General features: G+C 32.6%; 1 protein-coding gene across 1 annotated transcript; it reads left to right on the top strand.

The window, feature by feature from the left end:
* Positions 1-347: 347 nt before the first annotated feature.
* Positions 348-3824, top strand: LOC132031090 (protein NRT1/ PTR FAMILY 6.4-like). Its single transcript, XM_059420951.1, has 5 exons — positions 348-501; positions 603-723; positions 826-1043; positions 1536-2077; positions 2696-3824. The coding sequence occupies exons 1-5, from the start codon at positions 499-501 to the stop codon at positions 3585-3587; spliced, it is 1776 nt and encodes a 591-aa protein (XP_059276934.1). The 5' UTR covers positions 348-498; the 3' UTR covers positions 3588-3824.
* Positions 3825-22997: the final 19173 nt, after the last annotated feature.

The following is a 22997-nucleotide window of genomic DNA, read 5'->3' as shown; positions in this document are numbered from 1 at the left end:
AAAAAATACTACTATTTTTGGACGATTTGATACGCATCCATTGACGTTTTTTAAAGAGTCCGAGCAACAAACGGTACAGTTAGTTTCCTCACTTTCCACATGTTATTACCAATTTGAGATAGCATCAAAGCCTCAAATTAAACCATGTGTAATTTGTAAAAGGAATAAGTAGGGATAACCAAGAGACTGGTCCCATTGTGCTGTTCTGTGGAGATAAGAAGCACTTTCTTAACTTTTTGACCGCATAATGATCCCTCCACATACAAACTATCCTTCAATGATTCAATCAGTCAGTTAGTTACCTCCTGATCTAGATATATTCAACATGAAAATTCTGTTGTAGTTAATGCCTACCTTTTCCAACTTTTGCCTAATCACTCATTTTCTCATTTTTTTTTTTTTTCTCTTTATAAATACATCATCCCTCCCTCCGTATTCCTCAAATTAACATTCCTCTTCTATCTCCTTTCTCTCTTGTGAAGTCAAAATTTCATTAAAATGGTAATATGCTAAACTCAGCTATTATCACTTCATTTCGACAATACAAATGTTTTTACGCTTAGGTATCTTATGTTATCTTTCTTTCTATCATTCATTCACAGGGTTTTGTTCATAACCATGCTCAAAAAGATGGTTCAACTGATGGAGCTCTAGTTGATTTTCGTGGAAATCCAGTCGATAAATCGTGTACTGGAGGATGGCTTGCTGCAGGGCTCATCCTAGGTATGCTTTCCAGCACCATGAAATCAACTTTGTTATTCTTGAACATAACAAAAATGTTTTCATAGTCTCAAAATGTTAATATTTTTGGTTCCTCTGTTTCAGGAACAGAATTATCAGAAAGACTATGTGTCATGGGAATATCGATGAATTTGGTGACTTACTTGGTTGGAGATTTACATCTTCCATCCTCTGAATCTGCCAACATTGTCACCAATTTCATGGGCACGCTCAATCTTCTTGCCCTCCTTGGTGGTTTCTTGGCGGATGCTAAACTCGGTCGTTATGCAACTATTGCGATCTTTGGTTGCATCTCTGCTGTGGTAAGCTTAAACTATTAGAGAAAGCATAATTTTAGCTTATTTAATGATGTTTTCAATGCACTTCCTCATTTGTGGTTCTGATTCTTTTACATTGAAACAAAGTGGTTCTGATTCTTTTACATTGAGTGGTTCTGATTCTTTTACATTGAAACAAACACGTGGAAGTTCTTTTTAATAATGAACGGCAGTAAGACTAGAACACAAGACTTCTGCCTGCTTTGATACCATGTTGAACTGTGTGGCCATCTCATCTAGATGCTTAAACCGTTGGAGAAAGCACACTACTAATTTATTTTATTATATCTTCAAACTTTCAGAAAGTGTGAAGCTTCCGTTACGAAGTAATTAGAGGCTTTAGCTGTTAGAGAGAGCATACTTCTGATTTATTTGATTATGTCTTTAAGATTTCTGAAAGTGTGAAATTGCCTTATTAAGTAACAAAGCAAGACACTTGTTAAACATTCAACCAACATAGTATGTGTCTATAACCAGGGAGTAACACTATTGACACTTGCAACATCCATCCCAAGTATGAAGCCGCCCGTGTGCGACTCAAGATCAAAAGGTCACTGCATCGAAGCCAGCGGGCAGCAGCTCATTCTCCTCTTTGCGGCATTATACACCATATCACTCGGTTGTGGGGGGATCAAGTCAAGCGTGTCCGGTTTTGGATCAGACCAATTTGATTCGTCGAATCCTAAAGAGAACAAGGCCATGATATACTTCTTCAACAGGTTCTACTTCTGCATAAGCCTTGGATCTTTGTTTGCAGTGACTGTGTTAGTGTATATACAAGACAATGTTGGGAGGGGCTGGGGTTATGGAATATCAGCAGGCACAATGGTACTAGCAGTGGCTGTATTGCTTGGTGGAACAAAATTTTACAGATTCAAGAAGCCAGAGGGAAGTCCTTTGACTACAATATGGAGAGTTTTGTTCTTGGCTTGGATAAAGAGAAAGCTTTCTCACCCTTCAGATCCTGGATTCTTGAATGAATATCACAATGCAAAAGTACCACATACAGAAATGCTGAGGTGAGATTTATATTTAACTCAAAACTACTAAAAAACAGGATTAGCGACGGACAAATTCTGCTAAACAGCAAAATCTGTTGCTAATCCTATTTAGCAGCGGATTATCAGAAAGAATATGTCAGCTACGAGCAATTTGGCACCAGATTAGCGATGAAGTTTGTAGCTAATTTCCGTTTTTTTTGGTAGTGCAAGTCTTCTCACTTACTTTTAAACATTTTGAGAAGGATGGGCCAGTGAATAGGGTAAGGGAATGACACAAATGGGTAATAGGCATATTCTGTGGGGTTAAACTGGTCGAAAGATACTCTTAACATGGTGTGATATCATCCTATTTGAACCAAGCACACACGGTTTTTCCCAAAAGGCATCATGAAGAGTATCTAATACCTTATAAGTAGCTTCTACTTTCCATGTGGGACTTTTTTCATAACCTAAATTATTTCTCCAAGCACTGGAATCAAAAGTTGTTCTGTAAAATTTGACATCTTTAACAAGATTTTAACTGAATGAACTTCTAGAGGATGAAAGCAAGAATTAATCAATCACCATAGCAAATTAGAAGCAGTGTATTCTTGATTTTCATGTAGAAGCTAATCAGTATGTTCTTGTTATCAACAGGTGTTTCGACAAGGCAGCGATTCTTGATAATTATGCAGTTGCAAATGAAAATAGAAACAACCCATGGATAGTATCAACGGTTACTCAAGTCGAAGAAGTGAAAATGGTTCTTAAGTTGATTCCTATATGGTCCACGTGCATACTCTTTTGGACGGTTTATTCTCAGATGAATACCTTCAGTATCGAGCAAGCTACCTTCATGAATCGAAACGTTGGCAAATTTGGCGTCCCAGCAGGGTCCTTTTCCTTTTTTCTCTTTATTTCGATACTCTTGTTTACTTCCATAAACGAAAGGGTCACCATACCTATTGCTAGAAAAATCACGGGCAATAACCAAGGACTCACAAGCCTTCAAAGGGTTGGAATTGGACTAACACTATCTGTTGCCGGGATGGTAGCTGCAGCTATAGTAGAAAAACAAAGAAGGGAGAACGCCGTAAAACATAACTATAGCATAAGTGCTTTTTGGTTAGTCCCTCAGTTCTTCATTGTTGGCGCTGGTGAAGCTTTCGCCTATGTTGGACAACTCGAGTTTTTCATCAGGGAAGCACCGGAAGGAATGAAATCTATGAGCACGGGCCTATTCCTTACCACGCTCTCCATGGGATTTTTTATGAGTAGCTTGCTAGTGTCACTTGTACATAAGGTAACGAACGGAAGCTGGCTTAAAAGCAATTTGAATAACGGTAGGCTGGACGGATTCTACTGGACGCTAGCAGTGCTCGGAATACTCAATTTCTTGGTTTTCCTAGTTTTCTCAATGAGACACCAATACAAGGCGCAAAACCTTAACAGTGCTCTTGAAGACTCGGAAGAAGAGCTCAAGAATTGGAACGATACGAGTACTGACAACACGAAAAAGTGCCCTGGTGCTGCAGAGGAGCAAGTCTAAATGCTCTGCCATGATATGTTTTGCTAGAAGCTTAAACAGCCACATACAAACAGCCAAGGGCGGAGCCAGAGGCGTGCAAGGGGTTCAATCCAACCCCCTTCTTTGGAAATTTATATTGTAAATAGGATAAAAATGATTTTCTTTTGCATCCCTATGCAGAGGCGGATTTAGGATTTTAAGATTCTGGGTGCCACACTATTTTACGCTTCGACTTAATCTATTTTGAGCTTCGGTTCGGGTTATTCGTCTTTTTTATTTATATATAGACATACCGATTACCACACTATTTTGGGCTTCGACTTGATATATTTTGAGCTTCAGATTGGGTTCTTTGTCTTTCCGGTTTATAAAAACAATTAAACAAAAAAATATACTCCGAAAATTGTGATAATTTTGAAGAAATCATAATTAAACTTCAATAATATTACTAATATTAACATTTTTTTTATATAGCCGCCTTGGAGTGGCGGGGGTTTGGCTAGATTCATACCTCGTATTTAATAAATAAAAATATCATTTTATAATCGTTGATGAATTTACATATTTTAGGGCTATCATCTGACTCAAGGATAGTTGAGTCAGACAACTAGAACAAGGACTCATTCTAGATGTATATGTAGATACTCAAAACAAAACACTTTGAACTATAAAATAGAAGCAAAAATCATAAAATCTAAAATGTCAATAGTAACTTATAAGGAAAAAATAGTTAATAGCAAATAAAATAAAAAAGAAAGAAAAGAAAAAACAAGGAAAAGAAAGAAAAGAAGAAGCAAACTAGAAAAAAGAAAATAACACAAAAGGAGAATGAATCTCCTGTAAGCTGTGCGGCAGTACAAGCTTCTTAAAATAGAAAACAGAATAGCTTTGAAAAAGAACCGGAGAACACAAGGTTTGACCTCGCATGCTAGGGGCAAAATACTTATCCCTCCGCCAGTGGCGCCAAGAAACTATTCGTTCGTCTGAGTGCCACTCCACCTATTTAACCCATTTTCTCTGTATTTACACATAAATACACGGGATTTTGATCGAGGGCGTGTAGGTGGCGTGGCATCCCTCCCTCCTTAGTGGATCCGTCTGTTAGCGGAAACGTAAAAGAAAGAACACAAGATATAAAAAATAATAGACCCACATACCGGAAAAACTTTTAGTTCCAACAAGAAGAAAGACCGTGCATGTAGAGATAGCTAAAGTGGTAGCTTATGATGCTTTATCATTTTCCTTTCCTTTGAGGCCAGGTTTTGTAATTTATATTCAACGTAGTTATAATCCGATGTTTGAGGGTATTCCTAGAAGTACTTATAGAGCGGATATTATGGATTTATATAAAAAGTATAGATTTTATTCGCGTCATGTACTTAATTCTTTAAATTGTAATGTTTTCCTTAACGCCAATATTGGTCTTAATGTTAATAAGTTTGATCATGTCATTGGATAGATGATAATTGGGCGATGCAAAAAAGAATTATAGCTTTTTATATATGATGAAGGGAAGGGTCGTCACGACGGTAAATGTTTGGGAATGAAATAACAACTAATATGAACTTTTTTAACATTTACAAAAAAATACTTTGTATTGCTTTAGATAATGCTTCTAACAACACAAAGGCGGTTGGCCTTATAAAAAATAAATTAAACCTTCCACTAGAAAATATTTTCCATGTGAGATGTGGTTGTCACATTTTAAACTTGATTGTTAAAGATGGTCTTAAGTTATTTGATGATTCTATTCACAAGGTTAGAAATGCGGTTGCTTTTCTTTTTTGTCATGTCAATAGGGTTAAAATTAGAGATTTTAAGCAACAATGTGAGTGTATTGGTCTTATACCTAAGAAAATTCAAGTTGAAGTTGATACTAGGTGAAACTACACTTACATTATTTTACAACAAGCATATGAATATAAGGTTCCTATTTAAAATACTCACAACAATCACAATGAGGAGATTAGTGAGTGGTTAAGTAATTCCGATTGGGAAGATGTTGTGGAATGTACTACACTTTTAGAAATTTTTTATAATGCTACTCTTGCTTTTTCTAGGCAATTGTATCCCGCGGTTACCGAGATTTTAGCATACTTAGCCGAAATAACTAGAGTTTTATATGAGAATAGTGAAAAACCAGGTTATCAAGCGGCTATTCATAGTATGAGTGAAAAATTTAAGAAGTATTATTTTCCCATCACAACTTTATTTATATTGGGTTCTATTCTAAATCCTTGTCTTAAAACTTGTTATACCGTTGGGTTGGTTAGACAAATTTATCGTTATTTAGATATTGCTGCCGAGGAACCATATAAATTTGAGGCCGAGAAAGCGGTAGATGTTGAGCTTAATTTTTTTTTTTTAAAACATTATTTTAAGTTGGAAGAAAATGCTACACCCATTGCTCCACGCTCTATTACTTCTACTTCTCAAACTAAAAAATGTGGCATGTCTAGTTTAGGAATTTGGAGGAACATTTCTACTACTCCTTCTAGTAGTAGTGCAAACTTTGATGAACCTCACTTTTATTTGACGCAGCCAGTGGTGGAAATGAACGACGAAGTGGACTTCTTAGCATGGCAAATTATCCGGTACTTGCAAGAATGGCTCGGGATATCCTTAATGCTCAAATATCAACCGTGCCTTCGGAAAGTGCATTTAGCCAAGGAAGACAACAAATTGGAGACCATGGACACTCCTTATCCGGATTTAGCTTGCAAGTACTAGTTTGCATTCGCAAGTGGATTAGATCGGAGCGGCGCAATCAAAGTCTAGCGGCGGTGGAAGGCGAACAGCAAGAGATTGAAGTTTTAATAGCAAGTGAAGAAGACCAAATTGAAGACATGAAAGATATCTCAATGGATGAATATGATATGGCGGACATTACCCAAATGGTTGAAACAATGTGTTTTTATTCTTGTACTACTTAGTTGAAACTCATGTTTATTTACAAATTTAAAAAAATTACAACTTGCAAATAAATACTAGCCATTAATGAATAAAATATATGCTCATTGAGCTTTCTTCTATTTACTTGTGTTCATATTTTTACAAGTATTCAAGTTAATATTACTTATATTAAGTTAGGAATATACCTACAATATACTCTTATAATATACATCTACTTAAATTATAAAATAGAAAGTTATAACTATATATATTTATAAATATACAATCTTGAATTTTATAATACTCATGAGTTATTAGTAAATATAAAATTTAAGTTATAATACATATAACGTAAACATATATACCTACAATATACTTAGAATATACTTATAATATATACATATACTTAAGTTATAAAATAGAAAGTTATTTACTTAGAGAAAAACAATTTGAATTTTATAATACTGATAAGTTGTTAGTAAATATATAAACTTAAGTTATATAATACATATAACTTAAACACACACACACACACACACACACACACACACACACACACACACACACACACATATATATATATATATATAATCGTATTACGATTTTATAAGCATAGGTATATATGTATATATATATATATATATATATATATATATATATTTCGGATAACTGGCCCCGATTAACCGGGTTGCCATAATCGATTTTTTAACTGGCTGGTTGGCTCAACCGGTGCCGGAACCGGGCCGGGTCAAACCGGTTGACAGGTTTACCGTGAGTGTGGTTGAATGATACCTAAACATTACTACTGTCAGTTGATGGAAAAAAATTGGTTGCAAGGTTTTTATGCAGTTGTAGGACCAATCATAAATGTAATCGACAATAAAGAGATCAATTAAGCTTAGAAATGTTAATAACACAGTAAAGCCACCATGTAACTGGAATTGAGTGCAATTACATAGTTTGGCATGTTTGTCAGGCCAAGTAATTACATGGTCAACATGTAATTGGGAGGGGGTAATTACACTCTCCAATTCTCAAGAGAGGGTTGAGAATTTGATGTAATTACACCCTGTAATTACAGGATTATTTTTAATTTCTTCTCTTTTTATTTTTATTTTAATTTCTTTTTTTTAATTTATTTTTAATTCTATTATTTAATGTCTTTTTTATTTTCACATCTTAAATTATTTTTTTATATTATTAATCTTTCATTTTCTTTCTTCTCATTTCCCAACCTTTACTTCTTGTGTTTCCATATAATTGCTCGTATTTTTAATTTTTTTCTTATTTTCTTCTTTGGTTTTTGAAACTATACTTCCTAATATTATAAACAATGAGTCATAACAAACTTGACATATATCTAATGATGTTATAAAAGTAGAATCCCGTTGTTCAATGAGGCTACAGACTTATATATGTTTTCACTTTATTTCTGAATTATATTTACTTAAGTTATATTGAAACTTTTTTTTATTATGTTGGAATCTGACATAAAAGTATCATGTTAAACTTTTTTTTTTAATTTTGAATTTAGGTTATATTTTCAATTTCAATTTATTTGCTTTAGTACTATTAACTTCTTGTTTTACATTGCATGTTGTTCATTTTCTACTTACAATTGATAAATTATTTTTTTGTCAGGCATTTGAATAATGTTTAGACATTATATGTATAAATATTAATTTTATTGTCACATCCAGTCCATGATGTTCTTTTAAAGTGTGTGCTTTTAATCTTTATAATTAATTAAATTATAATATTATTAATTTGAAAAATATATACAATCATTTTTACAATATTATTTACAAATATGTGATTATTAATTAATATATTTTCAAGAAATAATATATATCTTAAAAACCTAACTTATTATATCATTTGTAAAGGCACATATTTGTCAAATATTAATTTTTATTTTTAAAATAATCTAATTGTGTAATTACACATGTGCAACTAAATAATATGCTTGTAATTACATTATGATAAACAAACAGGCAATCATAATTACTAGATTGTGTAATTGCTGCCCCAGTAACTAGACCAATTCCAATTACTAGATGGCTTTCCAAAAAGACCCAATACTCCCTCCAACCTCAATTAGTTGCCATTAATTTTCGCTTCTCAAGAGTCAACTTGACAAATCTTTAAAGTTAAATTGGATATTAATTATATCATCGCAATATTTTACAATTAAAATTTTGATATTTAAAAACAACATAAAAAGTACTACCACTTGCGATTTTCTCATGCCAATATGATGAAAAAATATAATTTAAAATGTTAATCAAAGCTCACATAGTTTGACTCTCAAGAAGTAAAACATGATCCAAACTTAGATTTTCTTTTTCTAGCCATCCTTATTACTACTTGCTCCATTCACTTTTACTTGTCCACTATACGAAAAATGCATTTTTATTTTTTACTCGTCACTTTTAGTAAACATATCAAGAGAAAAACATATTTTTTTCATGTTTTAACCTTAGCATTAATTACTTATTTGCCATATTGAGTATTTCCCAAGACCTAAGACTAAACATCAAGTAATACGAATATATATTGTCGTAAAATACCCATATCAATTATTATTTCTTAGAGGATGTGCAAAGTCAACTTAATAAGTAAAAGTGAACGGAGAGAGTGTATTAAAAGTTGGGATTTTGCTATATAGTTACATAGTAGCTTAACAATGCCCACAACAATGGCAATATATATATTACAAATTTTAGTCAATATGTAATGTACAATCAATTTATAATCATTGTATAACACTAATTATATACTTGTTATACGCTGAATTTACCTCAGCGATCATTACAAACTATTATGATTAGGTGGGTGACCACTTAAACTAAAAATAGCCAACGGATATAATAATACATATATAAATCAACGTATAATACTTATGTAACTAGTTTATAATCTATGTATACGAGTTAGGAAGAATTAAAAATGAATCTGACTGCTATTTGCGCAAAGATAAAAATGAATCTGACTGCTATTTGCGCAAAGATCCCCACTAGCTGCTCTTAAAAGTTTTATCAAAGATATATTTCAATTAAGGTTTTTGTCATCACATTCTGATTGGAATAACCCTTGACGTCTTTTGTCTATAACCATATCCTTGAATATCTATATCCCTCAATTGTGACCAATAACCTATATATAACCATATTCTTGAGTATCTATATCCCCCACTTTTGTCTCATTATAAAAAGAAATGGCTTCTTCCAAACTCCCAATTCAATAGCAATATCACATCATTCTTTCCTTTAATTTTCACATGCATGTCCTTTTCTTAAAACTTTAACCTTTCCATTGGAAAAGAATAAAAAGGAAAAGATAGCCAGTGAGAGAGACTCCCATTAGCATATCTGAAATAACGAATCATATCTTATGAATTTCCTCTGTTAAGAAAGAAAAGAGATATAAAAAATAATTACCTTTGACGTCGGATTGGTCGTCAATGCAAATTGAAACACTTGCATTTTGAGTTGATATGCTATATACATTGCAGTCAAAATTTTAAGTGCATTTCCTACTTTTTCATACGAAAAATCTAGTTAAGTAAAAAGGGAATATATTTTAAAATTTCTTTTAGCTTTAAAAATATGTAGAAAGTGCATTTGCACCTATTGCGAAAAATGTGCATCTAACCTAGTAAAGATCGATTTATTTTCTGGAGTTGATATCTTATACAGTGTCTTTACCATTTTTCAATGGAAATAATAGAAAATCATTCACGTATCTAATTAAAACGATATAATCCGCACCTAACTCACTTCCACTGTAAGGACGAAAAGATAAGAATACCTTCAAGGTTACGTTGGACTATAATAAATGTCAAGTTGAACACTTGCATTTCTAGTCGGTATATTATTATATTCAACATTTTAAGTGCATTCGCTAATTATTTTTGATAGGATAACTTAAGTTTACTAAAAGAGAGAATACTTGTTATTATTTTACATTATTAGTTTACATAAAAGTATTTTACGATGCGGACTCTCTCGCATGAATTAAAAGCCCATATAACATGATCACATTTCAGCTAGAGCCAAGTAAGGCAATGGCGGACCTACGTTATAGATGGGGCTTGCATTTTGGAGAAACAAAAAATGGATACAATGCGAATGTACTATCTTCATGCCTTCTACCCATAACCACGTAACCCGCTTTCAGTAACAATTTTGAAATCGAAATAGCTCAGCATACATAATTCAAAAATCCTAAGTCCGTCATTATGTCTAGAAGACAAGATAACTTGTTATCCCATTGCATCAATATATCTAACTATAGATGCATGTTGTTGTTGTATAGTCCAAAGAACAAATGTAATGGTTGGGTATCTATATTCACTAGTTTTGCTGGGAAGTAATAGCAAGCCTCACTTTCTGAGACTTCAAATTTGACTAATTTTGTGGTGCTAAGGTAGTCAAAATCTATTACCCTTATTCCTAGCCATCAATCATTTGGAAAGAAACAAATAAAACACATTTTTTTTCTTTGATCTAAAAAATTTCCAAGTTTTCTATAAGGAAAAGTAACCAAAAAACCTTCTACAAATAATTCTTGCGACTCAGTTTTGGAGGTTCTAGCAAAGTTTTATACTAGTCTATGCCTTAAGCCACCTTTGATGATATGCGTTGTTTCACTCACTCGATAAAAAAAAAAAAAAAGGACCAGCTCCACGTGAACCAAATTTACATTTTCCTTCCTTTTATCTTTACTATATTAGAATTTTTATATCAAGAGACATTTCAGTTACTAAGGTCTTTTCATCACTTAACGATTCTTGTCAAAGTGTTGTTGAAGACATCATTAAATGATAAATATGTGCTCTTTCTAAAACTTAAACTTTCAAATGAGATAGTCACATACTTCTAAATGATATCAGAGAAGGCAAGGTCATCTGTTCAAGTCTTATCAGTTACCACCGTCACGTTCTTGGCTCATGAAAAAAATCAAGTCCGTGTGTGTACGTGAGGAGGTATGTTGAACATAAAATTACATAAATAAAAATATGTTCTAAAATTTTAAATGAGATGGTTAGTGGTTACACACTTCAACAATCAACACATGTAACTGACAATGTATTACTTAGACGTAACAAATATTCTTTGCATTGAGTATCCATCAGAAAACAAGGAAAAAGCCGGACAACAGAGAAAAAGAGAGAATTGAAAAGGAATTGGGATCAAAAAGGTCACTTTAGCAAAAGTGTCTTATATACAAAGAACAATGAAAGATGATAAAGGGAGAGCTAGGTGGCACGAGTATATTGGGATGGCATATATGAATATCCCCCCCCCCCCCCCCCCAAAAAAAAAAAAAATTGGAAGTAGCTATAAAATTTATCTCTAATTTATCGCTTAATAACCATAGCTAACAAAATCTTTTTAATATATATCTAATCCGTCATAAACAAAACTAACCAAGAACTTTTATTATTTAGGAACAAAAGTTATCTCTCGCTATCTTACTTTTCCTGTGATATATATTAATTGGATAATCTCAAAGTCACAAGCTAATCATGTAGATACTGTCTCAAAATCTTAGTGCTGTTAGATTCTAGATTGTTATGTTTCCACCATGGCAGAGATCTCAAAAATGTATAAAAATGGAATTGCAGTAACACATCATTCTTTCTTTTAATTCCTCTTTTTGCGGCAGTTTCCCCTTTTCGCTTCTACAGAGTATTATTGTCTCTAATTTATCATTAAAAGTTATGGTGTAGCGATAAGTACTCCTTCATTCTTAATTAGACGTTTCGGGTTTAAACTCTAAACACAAAGTTACACTTACTTTCAAAATAGAATTTCCCGGTATGAATTTGAATTAATCGATCCACGTGCTGTGCTCGATCCCCCCCCCCCCGCACCCCTTCGATTAATAATTTTTTTATATACTTATGTTGTTATTTGCTTAAATTAGGTTAAATATTTGATCCTCGCCACCCAGCCGTAAATTAGACACAAGGTTATTACTGTTGATGATACGAAGTTTGAATCTATCTTGAGATTTTCCAACTCCCGTTTTTAACTTTGTCTTTTTACTTCCTTTGTACTCGCAATTCCCTTTTCGGCCCTCCCAATTTTCTATTTATCTTTTTATTATTTAAATTACCTTTCCTCTTTTCTATTATTTTATCTGTGATCTCTAGTGAGAACACACAGATATAAACCTCAAAATCTCTTAAATTAAGCATTTCTCTTAATCTTAAATCTGTGAGTATCTAAATCAAAAAACTTGGGTCTCAATGGAAATTTTGGATTGAGATCAAAATTCAATTTTTCTTTTTTATAATTTCTTTTGTTTATTACTCCCTCCGTCCATGTTTACTTGTCTATATTTGACTTGGGACACTCTTAATAGGCAATAAATAAAATGAGAAATGAATTGGAGTACTTAATAATAAGGGTAAAATAGGCATAAAATGGTAAATTATGTCTTGGTTTTTCAAACTATATAACTTACACGTAAAAGTGGACATATATTTTTAGTATAATGGACAAATAAAAATGGACGGAGGGATTGTATTATAAAAATTTATGTTATTCTATAATTGTTAAATTCAATTTAAATCACTTTACTACTTAAATTGTGATGGAAATTTCGTAAGCACTGCTTAGAAAAAACATGAAATTTATGATTTATTTTTGAGAACTTGTAGTTTAACTAATTCTACATTTATTTATGGGGTGTATTTACCTATTGAAGAGTTTTTATATTAATTTTCTTATTTTGATTGGTGTATTTCTTTTATTGAAGATGTTATTTTATTGTGCAAATTCATTTTGTAATATACATAAGAGATCCAAGTCCCTTGATGAAAATGTTGATTTTACTTCGTTGTTAATGGGTGTTAATGAGTGTAATTTCTTGTTTAAGATGCTAATTATGTTCGTTTCGATTTTTGAGATGTAATTTTCATAATTGCAAATAAAAGAAAAAAAAAACCTATTTTCACTCGAATAAACTAAAAAGAGATGACCCAACCCAAATATACCCGCCTAACAAGATGTACATTGAAGAAAATTGTGCCACCCGCCACCTTCAAATCGTAGATCCGCCTCTGCACGTACAGGACACCAAATGACAAAACCAAAAAAAGTATAATGCATGTCTTTTTCTTGAAACTTTACCCTTTTCAATACTAAAGCATATAGAAAAGATATCAAGGGAGAGACTACCATACACGTATCTAAAACGAATTATACCTAACACATTTCCATTATAGGAAAAAAAAGATACGAAATACCTTCAAAGTTGGAATGTCATTCCAAGTTGTCACATTTGCATTTGTAATCCGTATATTACTATATAATTATATATAATCTATATAATTATATATAATGACTCAAGATCTTTAAGTGCATTTGCCTTCTTTTTTATGACAAAGGATCTTGATTTAATAAGAAAGAATATACTTCCTTTGTATCAATTTATATGACACTTTTTTATTTTTAATTAATCATTCCCAAAAAAAATTACATCTTTTTATATTTATTAATAATTTAAATATAAACTCAATTATTATTATTATTATTATTATTATTATTATTATTATTTGTGGTCGATCGCAAGAACCCATAAAATTTTAGATTATGGATCGCCTCAATCTGAAATTAATCACGTATAACATCATGATCACCTTTCAATTAGAGGACAGAATCTAAGGGCAACTCGTTATCCCATTGCATATCGTTATCCAACTATATATGCGTGGCATATAATCCAAAAAAAGAAAAGAAAAATCATTGTAATATCTTGGCTATCTATATTCCCCAGTTTCACCAGGAATTAACTAATAGCCTCACTTTTATTCTGAGACTTCAAATTTGACTAATGATTTTGTGGTTAATTTCAGCAGGTTCATTTATGTGTGTGGTGCCAAGGCACTCTCAAACTCTTTCAATTCATAGTCTTCGTAGTCATCAATTATTTGGAAAGAAACAAGGAAATAGAACATGTGCCCTTTAATAGCACTATATACAAGTGGTGGAGACACATTGCTTCACGTGGTGTCTATCTAACCTACTTCATCGAAAATTTCTATTAAACTTATATATTTATAGATCTTATTCCTATGTATATATACAATAAACAAAATGGTGAAATTAAAAATTTTAATAAGAGATTTCAAAACTTTAAACTTGCGACCTAAAATACAAATTTTGAACTTATGACTTTTCTACTATGATGAAATTTTGCCTTATGTCATTTTTACATATATACAAAAATAAATATTTCTGTCCTATTTGCAATACGATGATCTATTCAAGGTGATTCAATTAACCCCTTCCTTGACTGTGACTCCGCCATTGCACATATAGGATCACGAATAATTTTGTGTCCCCATTAACTGTACTAATTGTTCAATTCAACAAAAGGCTCCAATGCATGTGTTACTCTTGGATTGGTTGGCTGAATTTGAATCACTTGTGGGGACGTGTTTGCGTGGTCCAAATGAAAATTGGATTTGCACTATTGACTTAGAATCTTAAGTTTACCTTGGATGGAAAAAAAGCCAAAAAGGAAGCCAATGATAAAAACGTTACATTCCACTTTCCTTTTTAGGTAAATAATACATTCTTAGGCAATCCAATTCTAGGCGGAGCGATAGAACGTACGAGAGTTCATCCCAATTCCTTTACTGGACAATTACGGCATAGATATATAAGATTAAACATTTATATACGTAGTAGATGTTGAATTTTTCATATGTTTATTTTTATATTTTGAATATCCCCTAGTAAAAATTCTATAACTTGTTTTAGGCCATACAAATATTTATGATTTGTTTTAGGGTAAAATACTTAAAAATTTTTTTTTTTTTTTTCTTATTTTCTTTCTTAAATTAATTTATATCACATAAATTGAGACGGAGGGAGTACATTTTTCTACCGGATAACTAATTTAATGTATTTATAGATTAATGATATCTTATTAATAAGTTTTATAATTATTAAAGTTTCTTCACACAATTAGATGATTTTTAATGAAAAATTTATTTAATTACAAGTGACACAAGTGATTCGATATCCTAAACTAAGATGATAAAGTAGGATAATTACAACTTGCAAAAATCATAAATCGAAAAATATTTTCATATTTTTGTGAATTTGTGAGCGTGTGACTTTAATTATAAATAAAAATAAATCTGTTTTGATACTTATTAAATTATGCACTCATTATTTTGTGTTAATGGTTTATGCTGGTTAAATGTGATTTTTAACCTTAGCTTTAGACTAATTTTTTTTTAAAATTATACCTAAATATCATTTTAGTACAAATTTGTTTAAACACATGAGCTCGGTAAAGTATAAAATATAATGTAATAGAAATGCCTACGAGTAAGTAAACAAATTTTCAGAAATTCTCAAATTCAATAATGCAAGTTTAGTAAAAGAAATGCCTACATGTAAGAATCTACAACCAACGAACCAATAACAAGAGGGAAAAAAAAGTTGGAGCATAATAAGCAACAAATGAAAAAGGAAAAATGAGAGAGTGACAAGAAGCAAGAATATCTAGCCAAGAAATAATTTTTTTTAGGATAATAGATAAGATCGATAGAAGAAAGTGAAAGAAGAAATAAGGATGATTTTTTTTTTTTAGGATAATAGATAAGATCAATAGAAGAAAGTGAAAGAAGAAATAAGGTAGGTGTTCGACTGCTTCTAAAAAGTAGACCATAAGAATAAAAAGTAAAGTTGACGTAGATATCTAGTAGCTCAGTTGGTTGGTTACCTGAACTTTCACCTTATTGGTGAGGGTTCAACTTCTCATGTTATAATCCCCTCCCGCATTTCCCCTTCCCTTACCCCTATGTAATAAAATAATTTTTTTTTTAAATTGACTTTAAAAAATAAAATTAGGACCTAGAAGTAATTAATTGAAAAGTTTAACATTAATTTGAAAATTTGTGAGGACTACATATATAAATAAAAATTAACGAAGTGGCACGTAATACCGCTTGTGACAAGGTAAATCCGGCCCTTGTTCTTAATCAAACCTACTACTCCCTCCATCCCTATATGAAGGTGTTTGACTTGACACGGATTTAAAAATAAAATAAAAAATAAAAAATAATAAAAAACTTTTGAAACTTATTGTCTAAAATGAGTCATAAATATTTTTGTGGTTGTAAATCATTTCATTACGAGTAAAATGAATATTTTAAAGATAAATTGTTACTAAATAAAGAAAAATGTCATTGTTTTCGGAATTGACTAAAAAAAAAGAATGTCATATAAATTGAGACAGATAACGTAAAAAGTAGTAGCCGGTACAGTGATACAACCACCGACCTAACATCCTAGACGACCATCCCATATGAAATTTGTTATAACTAGGAAGTTGCAAAATACAGAGTCTACTCCTAAAAGTAGCAAAGAAACACGTAATGATGCAGCCAAATTTTGCTTTAGATAGATTGAGATCATCCATATGAAGCAGCTACCGACTATGCACTACTTATAATAATATACACAATTTTTGTATGAAGCAACTGCCAACTATGCACAACTTACTTATACTACTCTGTTTCAATTTTATTTTCTCACTCACAAGAGTTAAAAGGCATTTTGATACATTATATACATTTTTAAAAGAGTACGAGATACAAAAGTCGCCCTTATCTTCTTAATTTATATGCCCAGTCAAAGTAAGACAGATAAAATGCAACAGAGGAAGTAACAAATTCAATTATTGTCAAACACTAAGAAAATAGGAATTAGCGATGCAAATTCTATAGCTAAACGGCAAAATTCATCGTTAATCTTATTTAGGGACAAATTATCGAAAGATTATGTTGGGTACGAGCTATTTAGCTACAAATTAGTGAAGAAACTCTTAGCTTATTCCAGGGGCTTTTTTTTTTTTTTGGGTAGTATTCTCTAAAGAATGTAACAAGAGTAGGATAGATATTCTTGGTAGACTGCGATAATGCTACTTCCAGAATTACTAAAGATAAGCATTATATATGTGTCATGTGTGCTATAATTAGCAGAAGGGACCCAGATACAGTGTTTGGGCCTTGGGGGTCTGGGAGTAGTATAGGGAATATTCAGACAAAAAACTTTTGGCCAAGAAAAAGGTAAAAAAGATGCCCAGTTGATGACCATGCATATAATTGATCAATCAATACATATGGTGAAACGGACGACGTCATATATACCCTTGTAAAAACGAGTGTTTTTTTAAAGCGAGAGGTTCGGATGAACCAAAAAGCCAAAACCATCCAAAAAGCATGCAACATAAACAGTTTTCTTTTAGAGATTCAGTGTTCATGATAAAGTTACATTTAAGATATATTAGTCAGCATAACGCTCCCAGCTCGACCGCATACACGCTTGTATAGCTGGAGGCATTCCATTCGTAGCCACGATTACAACCGTGGACACGTGGACAAGGTTTCACCGGTCCATTTGTAGCGCCTTAATTCAATTGGCAAAGTTGAGGAACTTCTGACTTAGGTCACATGTTCGAACTCTGCACCATGCGGGCCTATTATCTCTGAGTTTTAAAGAGTATGGTTAGTTCTAAGAGTTGGCCTCAGCAGATTTCTCGACTATAAAAGGATTAGTCGGGCGTTTAAGGAGGAATACAGCGCAAAAAACTTTCGTCCACTGGTTGATGCTTCATCCTGATACACACTTGTCTCGTAGCACGGAGATGACATATGCCTATCCTTTGTAATTTCATCTTGCATCACTTAAGTTCGCGAGTCCAATTCCATATATCAACAATAAATTCAAAAAGAATCTATTTAAATGAAGATTTTCTTTATTGGGATTCAAAAATTTCCCACTTCAGCAGACTCTCCAAAAGTGATGTTGCATCCATGTCAGATCCTCTAAAAGTGCATTATATATCCTCTAAAAATACATTACGTTTTAAGGATCTGACACGCATCTATTGGCGTTTTTGAAAAGTCTTAGCAACATACAGTAAAGTTAGTTTCCTCACTTTCCACATGTTATTACCAATTTGAGATAACATCAAAGCCTCAAATTAAACCATGTGTAATTTGTAAAAGTAGTAAGTAGGGATAACCAAAAAACTCTAGCAACTGGTCCCATAGAGGTCCTGTTTTCTGTGGAGATAAGAAGCACTTTCTGATCAAATAAATGACATATTTTAATCTTATTTCTCAGTGGGGTTTATTAACTTTTTGACCACATAATGATCCTTCCAAATACGAACTATCCTTCAATGATTCAATCATTTAATTACCTCCTGATCTAGAAGATATTTAACATGAAAGTTCTGTTGTGTTAATGCCTACCTTGTCCAACTTTTTGCCTAATCATTCATTTTCTCTCTCTCTCTCTCTCTTTTTTTTTTTTTTTTTTTGGCTTTATAAAGTTTTGAATTCTTAAATAATTGTTTCATATTCACCGGATCTTACCTCTTTTGAAAGGAGTCAATAAAAAGTCAAAATATGGACCAACTTAATGAGAAGGATGGGCAAGTGAATATGGAAGGGGAAAGACACAAAATGGTGTAATAGGCATATGGGCTAAACTGACCTAAAGATACTCTTAATAACATAGTGTAATATTATCTACTTTTGGTCAAGCATGCACGGTTTTCCCAAAAGGCATCACTGAGAGTATTTAACACCTTATAAGCAGTTTGTTTTTCGTTTCAACTTTCCATGTGAGACTTTGTTCACTTAAAATTATTTTGACAGGCACTTGAATCAAAATTTTCTGCAAAATTTGATATTCTTAACTAGTTTTTTTAACTGAATGAACTTTTTAGGATGAAAACAAGAACCAAATTAATCACAATAACAAATTAGAAGCATGTATTCTTGATTTTTCATATAGGAGCTAATCAGTGTGTTCTCGTTATCAACAGGTGTTTCGACAAGGCAGCGATTCTTGATGATTATGCAGTTGCAAATGAAAATAGAAACAATCCATGGATAGTATCAACCGTTACTCAAGTCGAAGAAGTGAAAATGGTTCTTAAGTTGATTCCGATATGGTCCACGTGCATACTTTTCTGGACGGTTTATTCTCAGATGAATACGTTCAGCATCGAGCAAGCTACCTTCATGAATCGAAACTTTGACAAATTTGGCGTCCCAGCAGGGTCCTTTTCCTTTTTTCTCTTTATTTCGATACTCTTGTTTACATCCATAAACGAAAGGGTCACCGTACCTATTGCTAGAAAAATCACGGGCAATAACCAAGGACTCACAAGCCTTCAAAGGGTTGGAATTGGACTAACACTGTCTGTTACCAGGATGGTAGCTGCAGCTATTGTAGAAAAACAAAGAAAGGAGAACGCCGTAAAAGAAAACTATAGCATAAGTGGCTTTTGGTTAGTCCCTCAGTTCTTCATTGTTGGCGCTGGTGAAGCTTTGGCCTACGTTGGACAACTCGAGTTTTTCATCAGGGAAGCACCGGAAGGAATGAAATCTATGAGCACAGGCCTATTCCTTACCACTCTCTCCATGGGATTTTTTATGAGTAGCTTGCTAGTGTCACTTGTACATAAGGTAACGAACGGAAGCTGGCTTAAAAGCAATTTGAACAACGGTAGGCTGGACGAATTCTACTGGACGCTAGCAGTGCTCGGAATACTCAATTTCTTGGTTTTCCTAGTTTTCTCAATGAGACACCAATACAAGGCGCAAAACTCAACAGTACTCTTGAAGACTCGGAAGAAGAGCTCAAGAATTGGAACGATAAAACTAATTATCTTCTTTAATTTACGAATAAGAACGAAGATACCAAGTACATTGACAACACGAAAAAGTACCCTGGTGCTGCAGAGGAGCAAGTCTAAGTGCTCTGCCATGATATTGTTCGCTAGAAGCTTAAACAGCCAAGGACGGAGGCAGAGGCGTGCAAGGGTTCAATCCGACTCCCTCCTTCTTCCCCGCCCACCCCAAACCCCTTTTCTTTGGAAATATTTATATTGTAAATAGGATAAAATGATCTCTCTTTTTTTGCTCTCTTTATATTATTTCTGTGTGAGCCTCTCTCTTTATTTTATTTCTTGGTAGTGTTATTGCATTTTAAATTCTTCAAAAGATTATCCTTGTCTGCAAAAAAACACTGTACAGTTCCCATTGAGCCTCACTAATAGTATTTTAAATTCTGTATTTTGTACTTATAGGTAAAAATGAAGAAAATCCGGTAGTAATGTGCACAAAGATCATCAAGTAGAATAAAGGTTTGAAGAAGCTGCACGGTTGTTACATATTTCTTATAACAAAAAGTTGGAGTATGATTGTCCAACTCGTTGGAATAAAATTCTCAATTTCAAGATATAAAGATGATAAGAACCGTAACTGACACTAGATCTTAATATTCAAAATTAGCAGGATTTGTTGTAAACTAATTACGATAATAATAGAAGTCAATATCAACTTCAAGTCTTATACTTTTCAAAAGTTTGTGAATCTAAATTGGAAGTTTGGAAGAAAATTAGAGACAATAATTAATATAAAACTAATTATCTTCTTTAATTTGACGAATAAGAAAGTTGGTGGAGTTTTATCTTCCACATATTTATGGTGAAACAATTGCTTTAGATAAGATTCAATGTTACCCTTGTTTCTCTCTTTCAAAAAAATCTTTGGAGCATCTATAAGCTAATGACGTTGTTGGTTTTATTGAGGTCGATCGTACTAGCTTTGATAATTTGTCGCAAGGTTAATGTGGTCACAAGAATAGATTTGTAAACTCTCTATAGTAATAATATAACAAAATTAAAGTTTCCTACTATATATATGGCTGAACATCTTAGCTATCCCAAATAGAATGGGATTTGAATCCTACTTATATGAAAATAATTAATAATAAAATCTAACTAGGAAGCTTTAACCTAGAAAAACATGTAAAAATAATATAAAATTCTTCCCTAATAAAATAAGGAAAACTTGCCAAACTTCCAACCAAAACCCACTTACTGCCATATTTCCTGTACTTTGTTTCGTTTCAGTTCCGTCAACTTTGTAAATAACAACACTACAGTCTTCAGTTAGTGCTAATTCTACTTTATTAGTTTATTGCTTGCAAATTTTGATTTTATTTCTATTTGCTGTTATGCCTCCTGTTAACTACTTCAGTCCAACTGTATTGATGTTTGCTCTTTATATTTGCTGATTCATACTTCCACTTTTGTCTTTGTTGAGACTCATTCTTCTGCTGCTGCTGCTGCTTTAAATTTTTACGTCTTGGAGTATTTTCATTCCAACTGTAGTGTTGTTATTTACTACTGCAACTTTGTTTCGTTTCAGTTCCGTCAACTTGGTAGTCCTTGATGTTTGTGTGTCTGTTTTGGAACAGTGGAGTGACATCAATGGAACATTTCTTGCGCAAGATTTTTCCATCTGTTTATGACAAGGAAAAAAGCAGACGCATCAGCAAACCTGTACTGCAAATTTGACAGCCAAACACTTACGATGTTCACATCATCATTGTACCTTGCTGCACTTTGTTCCTCACTTTCCATCTGTTTGTAAAAAAAAATTTAAAAGATCTCATTAGACTGTTAGAAGGCCTATGATATAACTGGTTCGCGGCACTTTCAAAGTGGTGCTGCTAAAAGAAATTACTTATATAAAAAAACAGAACACACTTCTTTTAATGGGAAAAAACTGAAAAGTAATTTCAATTTTTAACCAGATGTATCTAAATAGAATGAAAAGCCTCCATCTTTTCCGCTCCTAGCTTTCTCTCACTGCTTTTGGTTTCAAAATTTGGATATGATTGATATGGATAAAAAGCTATCATTCCATAGTTCTATGGTTTAATGAGCTATATAAGGGATCTAAAAGTTTCACTTGCTTTTAAATCATCATTCTGGCTTATGGTATCAAAGAATGTTTAGCTGCAGAAGAGTGTGGGATTATAAATTTGTCTTCTGATATCTTTCAAATTTTACATGAAAAAGAAATCTGGTTGTAATTTTCAAAAAAAAAAAATTAAAACAAAACTTTGCCCGAATAAACTTAACTTTTAGCTACCAACTTATAATTTTGTGGGTTTAGACAGAACCCGCACCGCACCCCACCTAGCACCGCACCACTGCCATCCCTACCTTTGGGCCCCAATTTCCCTTCTCCTGGGGTTAGACTTGGACAATAAACTATGTCTTGCGAATTTTTTTTTTAATAAACTTTACGCCCAGAGTAAGGCAGAGTTTTGCCTTGAGGCAATTTTTTTTTTTTTAGCTTAGTTGAAATTTTATAAATCTCTGCCTTAAGCCCTAACTTTTGCCCGAATAAACTTAACTTTGCTACCAACTTCTTTGAATTTTTTTTTTAATATTTGGTTTCGAACCCCGAACCTAAAAAATTAAGATTAAAGACCAATTCCTTTAATTTGAAGGGCATTCCGCACAAAAAAATGTAAAATATGCGTAGTCTAGCCCACTCTTCAATATAATTTTTGGGCTCTTCTTCTACTATAAGCATCTCCTTGATTTTCATTGAAACCCGTCAATCTTTGATGAAAGTTTGCCACCGTGGATGCTATCACCCATGGCATATGAATTTTCTTTTTTGAATTCCCT

This window comes from Lycium ferocissimum, chromosome 9 (assembly GCF_029784015.1).
Source record: "Lycium ferocissimum isolate CSIRO_LF1 chromosome 9, AGI_CSIRO_Lferr_CH_V1, whole genome shotgun sequence".
In the NCBI taxonomy this organism is placed as follows: domain Eukaryota; kingdom Viridiplantae; phylum Streptophyta; class Magnoliopsida; order Solanales; family Solanaceae; genus Lycium; species Lycium ferocissimum.
The sequence above is the reverse complement of the archived record's forward strand: the minus strand, read 5'-3'. Positions and strand labels throughout refer to the sequence as shown.

Excerpts from the sequence above, each read along its gene's own strand:
- LOC132031090 (XM_059420951.1), top strand. Across the intron at positions 724-825 it reads TGCTGCAGGGCTCATCCTAG|GAACAGAATTATCAGAAAGA; the intron begins GTATGCTTTCCA and ends CCTCTGTTTCAG. Across the intron at positions 1,044-1,535 it reads TTGGTTGCATCTCTGCTGTG|GGAGTAACACTATTGACACT; the intron begins GTAAGCTTAAAC and ends GTCTATAACCAG.